Below are 19449 nucleotides of genomic sequence, written 5' to 3'. Positions count from 1 at the left end.
ACCTGGGTGGGTCAGAGGTGGGTTTCAGCATGAAGAGATTTCAGCACTGAATGAGCACAAAGGTTTTTAAAGAGATATTGTTGGCTTGGGCCTTTTAGTTCATAAAAAACCATAGCATGGCACTGGGGTAGGCAATAGGTAGCACTGGTGTCCCTGACACAGCATAGCAATAGCCAAAGTGAGAATCACACTTAGCCCCGTAGTCACCAGGAGCCTCTGCTTCCAAAACTGGCCTGAGGAAATGCCCAGAAAGCTGCTTCGTCACAGATGGTGTGTGTCTGTACCTGAGCTGCTGGCCTGAGGAAAATAAAAAGGGGAGTTTATTATTCTCATTGTACAAACACCACATTCCAAGAGCCTCAAATGACTCATCTGCAAAATGGAACAAAATGCCATCTCAGAGTTGTTGTGAGGGAGGAGCGAGGTCATGAGGCTGCATGCAGTTCAGTTCCACGCAGGTGCTAGCTGTCTCCTCAGATGGAATGGGAATTGCTCCAAGTTCCTCCTATGTCTCCCCATAGTTCCGTGCAGGTGCTAGCCATCTCCTCAGATGGAATGGGAATTGCTCAGAGTTCCTCCTGTCTCTCCCCACTATACTTACCCTCACATCCTTAGATGGAATTTTTTTGATGGCCCCTTGACTCCAAAAGTCAATACATCCTCTAGGGTATTTAAGGTATTCCTTTGGCAGCCCTCAGGCCATGTCCAGCCTACAGATGTTTTGTTTGTCCTCACAGTAAGTTTTTCAAAACTCAATTTGTTGCTAGTATTTAAAAATGAGGAGGCCAGGTGCTGTGGCTCTTGCCTGTAATCCTAGCACTTTGGGAGCCCAAAGTGGGACGATAACTTGAGCTCAGGAGTTTGAGACCAGCCTGGGCAACATAGCGAGACCCCGTCTACAAAAAATAAAAAGTTATCTGGCTGTGGTGGTGTGGGCCTGTGGTCCCAGCTACTCAGGAGGCTGAGGCAAGAGGATCAATTGGGCCCAGAAGGTTGAGACTATAGTGAGCTATGCACTCCATCCTGGGTGACAGTGAGACCCTGTCTCAAACCAAAACAAGTAAAAATGAGATTTCACAATCAGTCTGCATTTCTGGACAGCTCCTTTGTGTGTGGAAGCATGCTCCAGGGATCACGTCACTCCCCTGAGGCAGTGTCTCAGTCAGTATACATCATTTAATGGATGTTCCTTCCTTTCCCAACCTAATAAAATTAAAGATTACTTCGGTTAGACTGTTTTTTTTTTAAATGACACGGAGTCTTGCTCTGTTGCCAGGTTGGAGTGCGGTGGTGCAATCTCAACTCACTGCAACCTCCGCATCTTGGGTTCAAGTGATTCTCCTGCCTCAGCCTCCCGAGTAGTTAGGACAACAGGTGTGCACCACCACGCCTGGGTAATTTTTGTATTTTTGGTAGAGACGTGGTTTCACCATGTTGGCCAGGCTGGTCTCAATCTCTTGACTACGTGATCCCCCGACCTGGGCCTCCCAAAGTGCTGGGATTACAGGCATGAGCCATGGCGCCAGCCTACTTTTGTTAGATTTTCATTGCGTCAGCTCTGCAGATTCATCTCATTACATTTCAAGGGCTTTGATTACCGTGAGTATTAGGTTGAAAGCTGCTCTGTGCTTGATTGAACATTATGATGATGATTGGGTCATGTCAGATTTAGACAGTGTTTGTTGTGTTTAAGATAAATGTTTAATGACTCTTAGCCGTGTTCATGCTTCCCCTTTTCCCCTAATATTTTAAAAACAGAATATACGAAAAAGGGGAGTTGGGTGAAGAATCACCATATTCTCATTACCAGAATAGTGTCTACTAGCTGTTTTCACTTTTTTCTGTTTCCTTCTGTCTTTGGCATCCTTTTTCATCCTTGTAATATTAGCAAAGATACTTTCACATTCAACTCTGTGTTGTAAGCGTTTTTCCATTGTGCTCCATGGTCTTCGTAATGCCCTGTGGTCCTTTATTAAGAGGATGCATCATGTAGAGGTGAAATACTTCCCTTGACTTGGCCACCATTTCTGTATTTTCCTTAGAGGAGGAGGTTTCCAACATTGCTTTTTTAGAGACAGAGTCTCGATCTGACATGCAGGCTGGAGTGCAGTGGCACGATTTTAGCTCACTGCAACCTCGAACTCCTGGGCTCAAGTTATCCTCCCACCTCAGTTTCCTGAGTAGCTAGGACTACAGGTGCCTGCTACCACACCTAGCTAATTTTTTTTTTTTTTTTTTTTGTTTTTTTTGTAAAGATGGGGTCTTTCTATGTGGCTCAGGTTGGTCATAAACGCCTGGCCTCAAGTGATCCTCATGTTCACCCACCCAGAGTGTTGGGATTATAGGCATGACCACTGCACCTGGCCTGTTCCCACCATTTCATTTTGGCAAAGTAAGCTGTGGGGAAATCTCTGAGCATTTTCTTTCCCTTTTAGATTGTTTCCTTAGAAGAAAATTCTGTGTGGCTCATTATTGGCTAAAAGAGCATCCTTGAAAGATTTCTTAAACATTTTGCCAAGTAGCTTTCCAATAATTTTGTGCCATCTTTTGCTGCTAAAGAAATAAGAGTGCGTCCAAAGTCCCTTTAAACATATATGACCAGGTTAGGTGGCTCACGCCTGTAATCCCAGCACTTTGGGAGGCCAGGGTGGGAGGATCGTGTGAACCCAGAACTTGGAGACCAGCCTAGGCAACGTAGTGAGACCCCTGTCTCTACAAAAAAATAAAAAAATTAGCTGGGCGTGGTGGCGCATATCTGTAGTTCTAGCCCCTTGGGAGGATCACATGAGCCTGAGAGGTCAAGGCTATGATCATGGCAGTGTACTCCAGCCTGGGGCGATAGAGCAAGACCCTATCTCAAAAAAAGAAAAAAGAAAAAAATCCAAAACCATGCACATCCCTAGATTGATTTTTAGCTATGGTGATTGCTTTTGTAGGCGTTTCTAAAATCTGTGAGCCAGTGTGGTGGCTTACACCTGTAATCCCAGCACTTTGAGAAACTGAGGCAGGCAATCACCTGAGGTCAGGAGTTCGAGACCAGCCTGGCCAACATAGTGAAACCTCGTCTCTACTAAAAATACAAAAAATTAGCTGGGTGTGGTGGCGGGCGCCTGTAGTCTCAGCTACTTGGAAGGCTGAGGCAGGAGAATTGCTTCAACCTGGGAGGCAGAGGTTACAATGAGCCAAGATGGTGCCACTGCACTCCAGCCTGGGTGACAGAATGAGACTCCGCCTCAAAAGTAAATAAACAGCCGGGCGCGGTGGCTCAAGCCTATAATCCCAGCACTTTGGGAGGCCGAGACAGGTGGATCACGAGGTCAGGTTAGTCAGGAGACCATCCTGGCTAACACGGTGAAACCCCGTCTCTACTAAAAAATACAAAAAAAAAACTAGCCGGGCGACGTGGCGGGCGCCTGTAGTCCCAGCTACTTGGGAGGCTGAGGCAGGAGAATGGTGTAAACCCAGGAGGCGGAGCTTGCAGTGAGCTGAGATCCGGCCACTACACTCCAGCCTGGGTGGCAGAGCGAGACTCCGTCTCAAAAAAAAAAAAAAAAAGTAAATAAACAAATAAAATCTGTGAACTTATGGTTTACGTTGCAACAAAGAGACAGACCAATATCCGAGTTAAAGCAGACGTGCAGAACTCTGTGCTTCACTTCTCCTAGGTTCATGTGTATTTATGGAGCAAGCAGTAGAAATCCACAACTGAGCAGTTTTCCAAAAGTTTTTTCACTAGGTTAGGCCTTTCGTTTCGTGCATGTTTCTGCAAGAAACTGAAGTGGAAATTACCCTTAAAAAGTCCCAGCAGCTGGGTTGAGTCAGAATCATGTTTTTTTCTGTTGAAATCTATTCCTTCTGGTGGAGAGTATGATTCTAAAATTAATGTTAAGCTAATTTAAAGCAACAGAATAGTTTGGAATGAACATGCCAAGCCTTCTCATTGTTTTATCTTTCAGATTGTTCCCAGATGGGGTAAAGTTATGGCCTAGGCAGTGTTACAGGAGACAACCAGGGCCCCCTTTTCCAGGAGCCCTTTGTCTGCCTGAGGCATTTGCTGGGTATAGTGGCCTAGTTAAGCAGGATTTAAGTGTGCATTCACCTTCATTCTTATGTGTGGTTTGCATTATTTAAGGAGTAGGGAGAATTTTTTTTCCAAAGCATGAGGTTCCAGTTAGACTAATGTACTGTCAAATTGAGACCTCATGATGTTAGTCACATGGCAGGGTATGACCAGGACTTGCTGAGGAGCCAGCCTGGGTGTTGATCACTAGTGTGGCACATATTGCTGTACTGCTTGATCTGGGGTACAGTACTGCGTCTCTCTTAAAATTAAAAAAAAACTTTTTTTTAAGAGATGAAATTTCATTTTGTTGTCCAGGCTTGGATATGATCTTCTGGACTCAAGTGATCCTCTCACCTCAGCCTTCTGAGTAGCTGGGACTACAAGTGTGCGCCACTGTGCCAGGCTCCCACCCCCTCTTAAACTCACAGGCCAGGGATATGAAAGTCAGAAGAGAGTGGAGCCGGCTGGCTGGCACCAGATAGATGCTGGGGCCATGCCTTGGTGTGTTTGGGGCAGTTCTAAGTACAAGGTTCTCACCAGAGGAGCAATGGAAGGCCCCACAGACGATGTTTATGGAACAACCTCTCCTAGCCCCTTGCATTTGCAGGCCACTGTACGATTTGAAAAGACTTTAAGGGCTGGGTTCAGTGGCTCACGCCTGTAATTTTGTCACTTTGGGAGGCCAAGGTGGGTGTATCACTTGAGCGCAGGAATTCGAGACCAGCCTGAACACCATGGCAAAATGCCATCTCTACAAAATATAAAACAGATTAGCTGGGCATGGTGGTGCATGCCTGTAGTCCCAGCTGCTCAGGAGGGTGAGGTGGGAGGATCCCTTGAGCCCAGGAGGTGGAGGTTGCAGTGAGCTGAGATTGTACTACTGCACTCCAACCTGGGTGACAGAGTGAGACCCTGTCTCTAAAACAAAAAGAAGACTTTGGCATCTCCTCAATAATGTTTCAAGGTAGAAAGGGAAACTGGTGTTAGCTGCTTTTTACACGTGGGGAAATGGAATCAAAGAGTAGTTTGGTAACTTGCTCTGGGTCAGAGTGAGTCGGTAGTGAGCCTGCAACTTGAATGTGTTCATATCTTGTGTCTTTAAGGTCCGTGGATTTTCTGACTGACACAGGTGTTGTATGTAGGTGTGGCACTTTGAAGTATTACTGTTCGGACATTTTAAAAATCAGGGTTCCCTAAATATCATTACAGGGACATTTTTTCATTATCCTGAGGTTTTGAAGGCTTGCTGGGGACATGGGGCATATCTGGGGAGCCATCCCAAGTACAGACAGTCGGAGACCTCCCTGCTGATCTTACCACACCCCTGTCATCTGAAGGTGCCTTATACAGCTGTACGAGGCTGAGTCCTTGCTGAGCATGTTTCCTGTGTGGGCCTCACTATTATAATTGGGGTGGTTTTAGGCAGTACTTGGACAAGGCATTAAACCAATTAATTTAGTTTCTTAAAACAAAAACAAAAGACAGGGTCTCGCTCTCTTTTCCAGGCTGGAGTACAGTGATACGATTCTAGCTCACTGCAGCCTCAGACTCCTGGGCACAAATGATCCTCCCACCTCAGCCTCCTGAGTAGCTGGGACTAGAGGCACAAGCCACCATGCCCAGCTAATTTATTTTTAAAATTGTTTGTAGAGTTAGAGTCTTTTCTTGTTGCCCAGGCTCAAATCAACTAAATTTTCATGTCTTTCAGTCTTTCTCGTTACTCAGAGGACAAAGTCTAGGTTTGGTGCTCATGTACCTTTTACACCTCTCCAGCACTTGCTACCCCTTTGAACTAAGAGAACTAGTCTCAGCAAACTTCCAGCTAAACTTTGACAGTATTACTTTGTTTTCATCATATTCACTTTTGGCTACCTTTTGTTGGTAAAGGCATACTGATTTTTTAAAATTTGAAGTAGTAATGTGTATTCTCCATTTTAAATAGATTTTTTTTAAGGTAAATTTTATTAAAAGAAATGAGCGATAACCTAGGTGATTTTGGAAATGGCAGAACTGGAAAAGGAGCTAAGGAATGACTGGGTTCAGGGAGACCCCATGGTAGAGGCGGCCTGGTTCGAGCTGAATGAGGCACATGGCGCTGATCGCCAATGCCAGGAGGCTGGAGGAGGACATCTGCTGTGCTGAGGGCTGGACTGGTTTGAGCAGTGGGTGGTGGCAAAAAGGACGTTCCAATGGGCAGTGTTCTAGATCTCAGTAGACACAAGGGATGTGGTGTTTATTCTTGCTGTTTTTTCTCCCTCTAGAAATGGGCCTGAATTTGAAGCTAGGATCCGGCAGAACGAGATCAACAACCCCAAGTTCAACTTTCTGAACCCCAATGACCCTTACCATGCCTATTACCGCCACAAGGTCAGCGAGTTCAAGGAGGGAAAGGCTCAGGAGCCGTCAGCCGCCATCCCCAAGGTCATGCAGCAGCAGCAGCAGGCCACCCAGCAGCAGCTGCCCCAGAAGGTTTGGAGCCCAGTGCCCCCTTCACTTACGCAGGGCTTGAGAGGGAAGCAGGGATAGGGATGGGGGGTACACAATTAACTCCAAACTTCACAACCACCCAGGGAGAGAAGTGAGGTTGTCATCCCCATCTCTCAGAGGCAGACCGAGACCCAGACAGCAAAGTACTGATGTTAGTTGGCATTTCCCAAGCACCCCTTGTCAAACTCTGCGCTTAAAACTTCAGGAGTCTTTTCTCATTGACCCCTCACAGAGGCTGTATGAGGAATCTGAGAGTCGGGGGAAGTGTGATTTATTCAAGGCCTTGCTCAGGGTATGAGGGCAGTGCCATGATGGGTGAAGGACTTCCTAGTTGGCTGTGCTGAAGGATGCAATGTGGCCTGTGGGCTCCTCCTTATGCTATCCCTTCCCTTCTGTCTCTTCTTCCCAGGACCCCTCTATCTGGCCTCCCCTAATACCACTTCCTTGTACTAAGGCCCAGCACTAGGGACTATTAGGGTTATGAATGAAGAGAGAGGCTGACATGTTATTCCTCTAGTCCAGACCTGCCTTCTGTACTCCTGAACCATGGTGGAAAAGGCAGCTCCTCGTTTTGCAGTGGGATATAAAGGTTGAGGTCAGGTTCCAAGACCTTACATTGCAGTGTACTACTCCTAGAGCCTCAGGCTACCTCAGTTGTTTCATCTATAAAGAAGATTCACAGTACCTGTTCTACCTCACGATTCATGCGGAGGTCATGGAAACATTTTGTACAGTGGGGTTTTCTGCACACACGTAGGCCTTCTGCACTTCCGTCACTCTTGGATGGGATTTAATAAGCCATATTCCTGTTGGATCTTCTGTCACCCAGTTTTGGCCCTCAATTTCGAGTCAGGAATAGAGGTACAGAGGGGAATGGTTCTCACTCAGAGCCATTCAGGGAGTTGAGGCCATAGTTGGCTGGGAAATCAATGCTCTTGTGATTTAGAATTCTCTCACACCAATTGCTAGTGGTGTGTGCGTAATTAACAGAAGTCTAGAGGTTCACAGCATCTTGTTGAGGGGTGTATACCCATGTCCCCTCCCCTCCCCTGGAGCCTATTCACTCCTGTGCCTCTTGCCTCATACTCCCTTTGCATCTTAGGTCCAAGCCCAAGTAATCCAAGAGACCATCGTGCCCAAAGAGCCTCCTCCTGAGTTTGAGTTTATTGCTGATCCCCCCTCCATCTCAGCCTTCGACCTGGATGTGGTGAAGCTGACGGCTCAGTTTGTGGCCAGGAATGGGCGCCAGTTTCTGACCCAGCTGATGCAGAAAGAGCAGCGCAACTACCAGTTTGACTTTCTCCGCCCACAGCACAGCCTCTTCAACTACTTCACGAAGCTAGTGGAGCAGTACACCAAGGTGCCTGGGTAGGATGGGGCTGGGGTCCTGGGCCCAGGAAAGGAAAACGTCTTACCCTTGGAAGAACTGTGTCCACTCACTGTCTACAAGGACATCGCTTCTCCATGGGGCCTTTGAGCAAATGTTTTGAATCCCAGTTTAATGTAAAACCTTGATTTCTATTCAGTTATTTATTTCAGTGCAACACAGACTGCTTGTTTCTAAAGATAAGGGAAGTACATGCTTGCTAACTACCATTAGGCTGCTATGTGACAAGGCCAAGTGGTGCTTGCTGCTTTTAAGTACATTTCCATTTTCAGTTGCCTAGTAAGGCCCTGAGAAGAAGTCAGCCTTTAACAGTTGCCTCCTTTTACCTAATTTAGTCCTCACAAGAAGCCATGAGGTGTTTTCCCCCCATCTTTCAGAAGCAGAAATGGGCTCAGAAAGGTGAAGTCACGTACTCAAGGTCTGTCAGCTAGTAAGTAGCTATGCTGAGATTTAAACCACATTTGACCGTAAAACTTTGGTTCTTCAGCTTATAAAGTGCCTTAAATTGGAAATAGCATTTAAATAGGCATTGAGAGAAGCTTTGATGTGATATAAGTCAGTATAACTAACATCACTAAGAAATTATGTGTGCAGCATCTTCTCATTTAATCTCCAGTAGCCTATAAGGTAGCCACTCTTATTATGTTCACTTTACAGAAGAGAAAACAGGTGCAGTGAAGTTAACATGGCCAGGGTCACATAGCTAGGAGGTGGCAGGGCTGGGGCTTGAGCTCTGGCATTTTTACTCCAGACCCTAAGAGCTCAGTTATCATGTGACAGAGCTGCAATCAAGAATGTAGACAAGTCAGTTCTGGCATTTAAGATAATCAGATTATTAATGTATTGCAAAGTGTGCTGGTGTAGCTTTACCTGTGGCACATTTTTCTTGCTACACATATCATGGAAGTTGTTTTCCTTCCGTTTTCAGTGGGATACATCTGTTCTTCATATCCAGAAACAACACCTCAAAGATCTGACTTGAAAGGACTTGAGAATTTCCTAACTTTACTCACTTTTAAATATATAATTAGAAAGAATTGTAAAAATGTGTGTGTTTAAAAAATGACCAAATCCAGAAGCTAGTATGGTAGCTTAAATAACAATCATTGAAGGCCCAAGGCCAAGAGTTACTATAAATATGCAATATCAATTTTAAAGGAGCCCTGGATTAATTTCTCCCAGTGGACTGCTTCCAGGGTTAAAGGTCCCAGATCACTTTTTATTCTATTACTTTCCTGTTTTTTCTTCTTCAGAACTTGGGTATTGGCATTTACCACTGTAACTTGAGGGTACTGGTGTCTGTTTCTAGCCATGGAAGACTGAGCAGATAGATTCCTGGGGTAAACATATAAGGAGGGACTGGGATAGGGCTGAGCCACTTTGCCAGTGGCAGTAGAAGCTTTTTGGGCCCTTTAGAACAAAGGCAACATTTGTTCTCTCAGTAAATATTCATTGTCAGACATTATTCAGGGGACTGGAGATGTAATCGTGAACAAAAGAAAAATCCCTGTCTTGGTGGAGTTTCTAGTCTAGTGAGGAGGAGTCAGGTGCATTGTTAGTGTCTGTCACATGGTGCTAAATACTATGGAGAGAGAGAAAGCAGGGGGCAAAAATAGAGGGAGGTGGGGCAGGTAGACTGCGGTTCTGAATAGGATAGTCAGGGGAGACCTCCTGTGTAGTGTTTTCGAAAGGATAAGAGCAGGTCAGTCTCATGAAAGCAGCCATCTCGTACTGACCATGTTCTGGGTAATCTGCTAGTGCTTTGCATGCTTTCCTGCTAATCCTTGAAGCAGCCTTTTTAAGTTCATGGTGCCAACTTTGAGTGGTGGTGCCATTAGTTTGGAGAAGGAAATCAAGTTACTGAGGTTAAGTAACTTGCCCAAAGTCCCACAGCCAAGTGGAGCTGGGATTGGGACACAGAATCCCATGCTTCCTCATCTCCTGTGCTTTATCACAGGTCCAGGAAGGCTGCCTCTTTGTACCGCATTGTAAAGCACTGACAGTTGCTTTAACTCTTCTGTATTTCAGATCTTGATTCCACCCAAAGGTTTATTTTCAAAGCTCAAGAAAGAGGCTGAAAACCCCCGAGAAGTTTTGGATCAGGTAAACTGAATAGGATTTCTTGCAATCAGTTACTGATGTTGGGTTCTGTTTTACGTTTGAAAACAGTCTCTGAGGCAGGACCTTGTTATGTTGCAGTCACAGGAATGGTGTGAGAAAAGGCTTTGTTAGATACAAAGGCCAAAGAAACCTGGAGTCCAGATGCTTCCCAACGTACCACAACTTTCTGCTTTGCTCTCAGCCTCAATATGTCTCCCTCTTTTCCACTCTAGCTAGAAGGCAGAAGGCCAGCTGCCAAGCAGATCAGAGGGTGGAGGTTTCATTCTGTCCGAACTCTGCGCCTGGGTGGAACCCGGTGCAAATGCCATAGTTTGGAACCATACTTCCATTCTGTTTTTTTTTTGAGACGGAGTCTCGCTCTGTCGCCCAGGCTGGAGTGCAGTGGCCGGATCTCAGCTCACTGCAAGCTCCGCCTCCCGGGTTTACGCCATTCTCCTGCCTCAGCCTCCCGAGTAGCTGGGACTACAGGCGCCCCCCACCTCGCACAGCTAGGTTTTTTTTTTTGTATTTTTTAGTAGAGACGGTGTTTCACCATGTTAGCCAGGATGGTCTCGATCTCCTGACCTCGTGATCCGCCCGTCTCGGCCTCCCAAAGTGCTGGGATTAAAGGCTTGAGCCACCGTGCCCGGCCTCCATTCTGTTTTGAAGGAGGCGCTGGCTTTGATGAAAGCCATCAGGAGCAGACCCTGCTTCAGCTTAGCACCGAGCTGTTTCCCATCTCTAGGTGTGTTACCGAGTGGAATGGGCCAAATTCCAGGAACGTGAGAGGAAGAAGGAAGAAGAGGAGAAGGAGAAGGAGCGGGTGGCCTATGCCCAGATTGACTGGCATGATTTTGTGGTTGTGGAAACAGTGGACTTCCAACCCAATGAGCAAGGTAGGTCTGTGAGGGGTGACTCCAGATGGGAAGCCACGAACTCTGAGACTTCCCAGGAGGCCTTGTGCAAGTGTTCCTGGAGAGCAGCAGAATCTCTCAGAGGGCTTTATCAGTGTCTGTTTCTTCCCTGCTCCCAAAAGACTTTGGTTCTACCACTTTGCCCAAGTTAGATTCAGTAGCTACTTGCCAGACCCTAGATGGGCCTCTGAAGATAGCTGGAGAGAAAACAGACATAGCCTCAGCCCTTGGGAAGCTCAGACAGGGCAAATAGATGGGTCTTTGATAAGGAATACCTTTGTCTCTGGCTCACCCTCTAGGGAACTTCCCTCCCCCCACCACGCCGGAGGAGCTGGGGGCCCGAATCCTCATTCAGGAGCGCTATGAGAAGTTTGGGGAGAGTGAGGAAGTTGAGATGGAGGTTGAGTCTGATGAGGAGGATGACAAACAGGAGAAGGCAGAGGAGCCTCCTTCCCAGCTGGACCAGGACACCCAAGTACAAGACATGGATGAGGTAAGCTGCTGGGTGGGCCTGTGGGATGACCTTTTCTCCTGAAGCCCCAGGAGATCGAAGTGCTCTCCACCAGTCAGATCCAGCTCCCTGGTGAGCCTTGAAAGGAGGTCCTGAAAAAGGCCATACAGCTGCCCAAGCCCAGGCAGTACAGAGCCTCTTTCCAGCTCCGGCAACAAAGATTCATTCATAGGCAAGGATCTAAAAGCTGTGCTGACCTGTTTTGTGGCCTTCTCCCTGGCCCAGACACCCTGCTCTCACTGCCTCATGCCAGCCCTCAGTTAGGGAACTCACTGCATTACCCTATTCTGTTTTGAGCTCTCAGCTGGGATCCAAGCTCCCAGAGCTTTTCTAAATGTAGCCCACACTTCCTTTCAGGCATCCCTACCCCCTTCAAGCCAGGCCCTTCAAGCAGGCATGGAGTCTCCAGAACCAGACTGTTCTCCCCCTCTCGGAAAGAATTTGTGCACAACCTGAGAAGAAAGGGCCCCTGTCTGTGGGAAATGACTTTTTCTCTCCCTCCCAGCATTGCTGTGTGAGCGGCTACCATTGATTGCCCACTTGCCCCCCTCTGCCACTCCCCCGGCACTGCCCCCCCAGCATGTTAAGTGCCCTTGGCCTCTCGGGACTGCCTGGTGCCAGCTGCTGGAAATGCCTGGGAGGAGTGCTAGGAGCATGGCCCCAGCGCTCCCATTCATGCTGTGAGGAAGCAGGTTGGCCTGCTGCCGGCTGGCCTCAGCTGCCCTGGGAGGCTTAGCACATGGATGCTGGCTGGCAGAGGCCAAGGCTCCTTGCCACCCAGAGAGCTGTCAGGCTCAGCTACAGGGATGTGGCCTCAGCCCCTCTTTGAGTCCTGCCATTGCTTTGCTTTTCAGGGTTCAGATGATGAAGAAGAAGGGCAGAAAGTACCCCCACCCCCAGAGACGCCCATGCCTCCACCTCTGCCCCCAACTCCAGACCAAGTCATTGTCCGCAAGGACTATGATCCCAAAGGTAGGGCCTGCTTCCCAACCCTCGGACTGCCCAGGAAGGTCCCGTGTGCCCTTGTGTGTTCCTCACACCTGTCTTTCTAGGAGGGCTTGAGGTGCAGCTTATTGTAAAAGCATTGCAAGCCCATCTGTTAACAGGTTTCATGGTGGGGAACAGGGCCCAGTCATCTCTCGTGCCCTAGTGCCTTTCACAGTGCCAGGTACAAGAGTGGCACTGAATAGATGCCTTGATGAATGATGCATGAATGAAATACCACCCTCTTAACTCAGGTGGCTGCCCACCAGTGTTCTTACTGAAACATCTGTTTCCTTTTAGCCTCCAAGCCCTTGCCTCCAGCCCCTGCTCCAGATGAGTATCTTGTGTCCCCCATTACTGGTGAGAAGATCCCTGCCAGCAAAATGCAAGAACACATGCGCATTGGACTTCTTGACCCTCGCTGGCTGGAGCAGCGGGATCGCTCCATCCGTGAGAAGCAGAGTGATGACGAGGTGTACGCACCAGGTGAGGTGGGGGTTCCAGGAGAGCCCATGATGATCTCCAGATTACAGTCAACTTTTCTAAGCAAACATAGAAAGCAACAATTGAGGTCAACAGAAGCTTTTGAGGAGAGTTGCACCCTGTGATATTGCAAGAGAACTCCCCACTTTCCAGAGGACTCCCCATAGAAATTCCCCAAAGGCAGACACTGAAGGAGAGGACATGTGCCTGTTAACATCCCAGAGAAAGCTCTGGCTTTAGCTGGGAGGGCTTCCTGTGGCTGTTTAGAAGGAGAACACTGATGGCTAGAGTACCCCAAGCTGCTTGGAATGGGGCAGGGACTGTGCCAGAGGTGGGAGACTGCACTTCTAGTTTTGACTCTGCCACTTACACCATGTGGCCCTTTCCGCACAGTTGCCCTCTCTGACTCACCATCTTATTTAATTAATTAATTAATTAATTAATTAAATTTATGAATGATGGAGTTTTACTCTGTCTCCCAGGCTGAAGTGCAGTGGCACCATGTTGGCTACTACAACCTCTGTTTCCAACGTTCAAGCAGTTCTCCTGCCTCAGCTTCCCAAGTAGCTGGGATTATAGGCACGCACCACCACGCCCAGATAATTTTTGTATTTTCAGTAGAGATGGGGTTTCACCATGTTGGCTGTGCTGGTCTCGAATTCCTAACCTCAGGTGTGATTCTCCTGCCTTGGCCTCCTAAAGTGCTGAGATTACAAGCATGAGCCACCTTGCCCGGCCTACTGTTCTGTTCTAAGTCAGAGGGGTTGCACAAGCACTGGGTTTGTAGGCTTAGTACTGATTGGATAGCTTTCCCTGAGCCCAGAGGACAAGAGTGCTGTGTTGGGGCCCTGAGTTACCCTCATTCCATGGAACCGGCCTCCTCGCTGCACATCAGAAAAGCTGCTCTCTTGTCAGGACACCTGGTTTATTTTCTCTTTCTATCCTCTGCCTTTGTTTTGTGACTGTTCAGGTCTGGATATTGAGAGCAGCTTGAAGCAGTTGGCTGAGCGGCGTACTGACATCTTCGGTGTAGAGGAAACAGCCATTGGTAAGAAGATCGGTGAGGAGGAGATCCAGAAGCCAGAGGAAAAGGTGCGGCTAAAGTGGAACCTAGTGTCTTCTCTGCCCCCCATCTTTCACACTTGGGCTTAGTTCCAGGAGCATTGTGGCTTTGCTTTCATTTGCAGGTGACCTGGGATGGCCACTCAGGCAGCATGGCCCGGACCCAGCAGGCTGCCCAGGCCAACATCACCCTCCAGGAGCAGATTGAGGCCATTCACAAGGCCAAAGGCCTGGTGCCAGAGGATGACACCAAAGAGAAGATTGGCCCCAGCAAGCCCAATGAAATACCTCAACAGCCACCGCCACCATCTTCAGCCACCAACATCCCCAGCTCAGCCCCACCCATCACTTCAGTGCCCCGACCACCCACAGTAAGCCAGCATCTACCCTGCAGCTGACTTTTTAGAGCTTTGTTCTTGAGGTCGGACACTGTTGGCTGAGATGGGCAACTGCCTTACAGTGTGGGGTGGGTCAGTTTGAAAGAGAAAGAGCCCTTTAAATGCAAGTGGGAACTTCTAGCTTAATCTGTTTGTGGAGGAGGGTTGGAACAAGGAGGGAGGTGAGAGGCAAATGTGAGAAACCAGTTTGTGTCAGAGAAGGGCTGTCAGCAGGTTGTGTCTTAAGGGCTTATTGAGTCTTTGAGGACTGCTGACCTGTCTCCAGGAGATTTAGTCGAGGTCTCAGCTCCTCTCCCTATTTTTTTTTTTTTTTGAGATGGAGCTTCACTCTTGTCGCCCAGGCTGGAGTGCAGTGGCACGATCTCGGCTCACTGCAACCTCCGTCTCCTGAGTTCAAGTGATTCTCCTACCTCAGCCTCCCAAGTAGCTTGGATTACAGGCATGCGCCACCACGCCCGGCTAATTTTGTATTTTTAGTAGAGACAGGGTTTCTCCATGTTGATCAGACTGGTCTCGAACTCCTGACCTCCGGTGATTTGCCCACTTCAGCCTCTCAAATTGCTGAGATTGTAGGCATGAGCCACTGTGCCCGGCCAAGGTCTCAGCCTCTTTAGTGACTCAGTGATTGCCAAAGTAGCTGGTCAAATTTGACCTGCCAAGTCCCAAGTAGAGTGAGTGTCATCCTCGGGCTCTCAGTAGCTCAGTTCCTGTTGGACGCCCAGTGTGAGGCCACAGTTTCTCAGTACCAGGGGCCAGGACGGAGCTGTCTAACCTCCATCCTCAGAGCTGCAGGCAGCCAGTTGCCAACTGTGTGTGCCCTTAGAGTCCAACTTTGGCTTCCTGTAACTTGTGGGTCTCTTTCCTGCACAGATGCCACCTCCAGTTCGTACTACGGTTGTCTCTGCAGTACCTGTCATGCCCCGGCCCCCAATGGCATCTGTGGTTCGGCTGCCCCCAGGCTCAGTGATCGCCCCCATGCCGCCCATCATCCACGCGCCCAGAATCAACGTGGTGCCCATGCCTCCCTCGGCCCCTCCTATCATGGCCCCCCGCCCACCCCCTATGATTGTGCCAACAGGTCAGTATCTCTTTCATCACTTTCCAGGCCGTTAGGTCAGGAACCACAGGCCAAGTACTGTCAACAGAGCAGTGGCTGATGCTAGTGCCAGCTGTTCCAGCAGGGTGTCCAGCCCAGAGGAGAGGCCCTGGCTTCCTGTGTGGAAGATCCACAACCCTAGAGCTGGGAGCCACCATTCCTGGTAGAAATGGGAGGCTGAAATGATGTAGCCGGTGTCTGCATTCAGGGGTCAGGTCCCCAACAGGCTCAGAGGCCTGAGAGTTGCTTGTTGCCTGGCACTAGCTCCATCCATCAGTCCTGCCCCTCCTGCAGTCCTCTGCTGTCCAATCTGGGCAGCCTCCCAGGTCCCCCTGCTGGGGAACCTGCTGGCTGTCAGACTCAGCAGGGAACAGCACTTCACACCTCTGACTAGAGGAAACCTTTGCAAACTCCTCTCTCAACTTCTCATCAGCCCTGAGTCCTGGGCCCCTTCTGCCCTCTCATGGTGCTGCTTATTCTTGTCTTTGCAGCCTTTGTGCCTGCTCCACCTGTGGCACCTGTCCCAGCCCCAGCCCCAATGCCCCCTGTTCATCCCCCACCTCCCATGGAAGATGAGCCCACCTCCAAAAAACTGAAGACAGAGGACAGCCTCATGCCAGAGGAGGAGTTCCTACGCAGAAACAAGGTATGTGATCCCAGAATACTGCTCAAGTTTCTAGCTGGAGGGTTCAGTCCCACCCCTGTCGTACACTTCCCAGACTGACACTATTTCACTCCCAGTCTTGGCTACTGGGGCCTAGGTCAGCCGCTGGAGGCATCTAAGGGCTTCTGAGCACACCGTGAATGTGGGGTCAGCAATTGGAGGAGCAGAGAGCATTGGTGGTGATGGTGATGGTGGTGGTGGCAGAGGTGGTAACTGTGGTGGTCCCTCTGGTGTAGACTTAACAGGCCAACAGGGAGACCCAGCTGCACGGACAGCACAACTCAGGTGTGAGAGGGACCCTAGACCCCTGGAGGAAATTGTGTATGGTGTTTTAAAATTTACTGTGGCCTTCCTCCCCAGCTCTAGCCCTTAGGAGGTCTGCCTGTTGGGTGGGATCCTGTTGGGGTCCTGGAATAAGGGGAGGTGGGGACCTTGTCACTGCCAGCCCCTAAGGAAGCTGTCAGGCTGCAGTAAGGATACAGAAACAGCCCCAGCTTCTGCTCCCCCAATGTCTTTGACCAAATTATTTGTTTGGTTTTTTTTTTTCTTCCCCCCACCCCGCAATCTCTGCCTCCCGAGTTTAAGTGATTCTTATAACTCAGCCTCCCGAGTAGCTGGGATTACAGGTGTGCATCACACACCCAGCTACTTTTTGTATTTTTAGTATTTTAGTAGAGATGGGATTTTGTCACGTTGGCCAGGCTTGTTACCTGGCCGTAAGTGATCTGCCACCTTGGCCTCCCAAAGTGCTGGGATTACAGGCATGAGCCACTGCACCCACCCTGTTTGTTTTTTAATAATAGTTCCCATTTCTTAAATGCTTAACTCAAGTACCAGGAAAGAGCTAAGTACTTTACAGATACTTCCCCCTCAATACTCAAAACAGTCATTAACCCTCTCTGATGGATAATGACATTGAGGCTCAGACAGACCTTGTTAGCTGGGAAGCTGAGTTGGGAATCCAGGTCTTCTGACCCTGCAGGTCATATTGTTTTCCCTTGGGATGTGCAGAGTATTTTCACCAAAGTTCTTCACTTTAGCTCCAAACTCACCAGGAGACAAGATAGAGATGGTTTTAAAGAAAAGAAACCTAATCTTGCAGAGGGGGAGTGACTTGTACAACCTTACAAGTGGTATCAGTGGTGAATCAGGCCAGAGTCCAGGAGCCCAGATGCACAGGTGACATTGTCTGGACAGGCCTCGGGATAGCAGAGGATAGTTCTTGATTGGTTCAGGGCTCCCTCGGCATAATGACCACCTCCTGTTTTATAGGGTCCAGTGTCCATCAAAGTCCAGGTGCCCAACATGCAGGATAAGACAGAATGGAAACTGAATGGGCAGGTGCTGGTCTTCACTCTCCCGCTCACGGACCAGGTATGGGTTGCTGCCACAAACTGGCATTGGGTGCATGGGAACCAAGCAGTCAGGGGAAAGCTTCCTGTAGCTGGCCTTACCAAGGAGTTGAATGACTGCTGCTTGATCCCACAGGTCTCTGTCATTAAGGTAAAGATTCATGAAGCCACAGGCATGCCTGCAGGGAAACAGAAGCTACAGTATGAGGTGAGTCAATTTGTCCACAGACCTGCCCCTTGGGTCCTGACACCTCTGCTTTCACAGAAGCTAAATCTCTCATGGAAGCCAAAAGGGGAGTGAAGTGATTATCGGGGTGTGGCCATCTGAATCTGTCCTAGAAGGCATGATGCTGGCCTGGAGTGCTGGGGCAGGTGTGCCCAACAATGCAGGGCTCTGGTGGGGTCACAGTAGAGTTTTGTGTGGGATCGGTATGATTCTTTGCCTCAATGATGGGGCATAGAGATTTAGGGACAAGACTTAGGCATGCTGTGGTGGGTTCCTGATCCAGTGGTTGGGCCATCCCTGCCAGTGCAACCTCAGGCAGCCTGACTTGGAGGTGATAGTCTAACCCCACCTGATGCCAGGTCACACGGAGGTGTTATGTTCTTCCTCTCTAAACTTGAACAAATTCCCGCTGTGGGCCTCAATTATCTCTATACATTGAGGCTGTTGGGCTAAGTGATCCCTAAAGGTCTTGTGATTTCAGAGTCAGAGCTCCATGAAGTTGGTCAGGGCCAACTTTTTGGGGAGTTGAGCTTTTCAGTCAAATGTTGACAAAGGGGAGGAGCATAATTGGTGGGAAGAAAGGAAACAGTGGGAGGAATGAGAGGCCTCTAATCCCCAACACCTTACCTTCTCACAAGCTCCTGTATTTGCTAAGTCCGGAGCGCAAACGGACCAGGTGCACAGTTGTAAGGTTGCAGCGGTATGCCCAAGGCTGGGTTGCCCCGCGCTAAGGCATGCTCTCCGTTTTCCAGGGTATCTTCATCAAAGATTCCAACTCACTGGCTTACTACAACATGGCCAATGGCGCAGTCATCCACCTGGCCCTCAAGGAGAGAGGCGGGAGGAAGAAGTAGACAAGAGGAACCTGCTGTCAAGTCCCTGCCATTTTGCCTCTCCTGTCTCCCACCCCCTGTCCCAGACCCAGGAGCCCCCCTGAGGCCTTGCCCTGCCTGCATATTTGTTTCCCTCTTAACTCAGTTTGGGAATTCAAATTGTCCTGCAGAGGTTCATTCCCCTGACCCTTTCCCCACCTTAGTAAGAGTAGCTGGGCTTTCTAAGCCACTCTCTGGAATCTCTTTGCGTTAGGGTCTTGATTTGAGGACATTCATTTCTTCAAGCAGCCCATTAGCAACTGAGAGCCCAGGGATGTCCTACAGGATAGTTTCATAGTGACAAGTGGCACTTGGCTAATAGAATATGGCTGTTATTGTCATTAATCATTTTGTACCTTGACATGGGTTGTCTAATAAAACTCTTGGACCCTTGTGAAATCAGTTAAATAAGACTTGTCCCTTGGTCACCTGTGCCCTGCCCAGACTCGATGCAGTGGTAACACTGCAGAGTGCCATGTGGCTTCTCTGAGGATTTTTGGGCTTTGTAACTAAATTCTTGCTGCCCTCATACTTTTTATGTATTAGAATCATATTCGTATTGCCCTTTTAAAACATTGGGATCCTCCAGAGGCCTGCCCCTTGTATTTAACAGGAATACAGGAAGCATGGCAGGCACCACGAAAACCAAGGATAGATGGTGCAGTCCCTGTGTCAGTGGGCGGTGGTTTCCTGTCGACCTGGAATCCCATCACCTGATTGATTGGCTCTGTGATCCTGGGCAGGTGCCTCATAGGTGTGTGAATGTGATGCGGTTTCTTTAAAATGTATTTAACAGATACTTAATTGTACTAAGGTCATGTGCCAAGGGATAAAATTTAAATAATTTACT

General features: G+C 48.7%; 1 protein-coding gene across 1 annotated transcript in view; it reads left to right on the top strand.

The window, feature by feature from the left end:
• Positions 1–19449, top strand: part of SF3A1 (splicing factor 3a subunit 1) — a 23202-nt gene extending 3753 nt beyond the window's left edge. Inside the window, exons 3-16 of the mRNA XM_023190695.2 lie at positions 6325–6532; positions 7653–7910; positions 9966–10040; positions 10783–10933; positions 11251–11444; positions 12317–12434; positions 12747–12932; positions 13900–14021; positions 14117–14362; positions 15260–15467; positions 15977–16131; positions 17422–17523; positions 17638–17709; positions 18480–19449. Coding sequence (XP_023046463.1) covers positions 6325–6532; positions 7653–7910; positions 9966–10040; positions 10783–10933; positions 11251–11444; positions 12317–12434; positions 12747–12932; positions 13900–14021; positions 14117–14362; positions 15260–15467; positions 15977–16131; positions 17422–17523; positions 17638–17709; positions 18480–18581 — 2197 coding nt within the window. The 3' untranslated portion in view covers positions 18582–19449. The remainder of the gene's footprint in view (positions 1–6324; positions 6533–7652; positions 7911–9965; positions 10041–10782; positions 10934–11250; positions 11445–12316; positions 12435–12746; positions 12933–13899; positions 14022–14116; positions 14363–15259; positions 15468–15976; positions 16132–17421; positions 17524–17637; positions 17710–18479) is intronic.

This window comes from Piliocolobus tephrosceles, chromosome 19, assembly GCF_002776525.5.
Source record: "Piliocolobus tephrosceles isolate RC106 chromosome 19, ASM277652v3, whole genome shotgun sequence".
Lineage (NCBI taxonomy): Eukaryota > Metazoa > Chordata > Mammalia > Primates > Cercopithecidae > Piliocolobus > Piliocolobus tephrosceles.
This window is presented reverse-complemented; position numbering and strand designations above follow the sequence as displayed.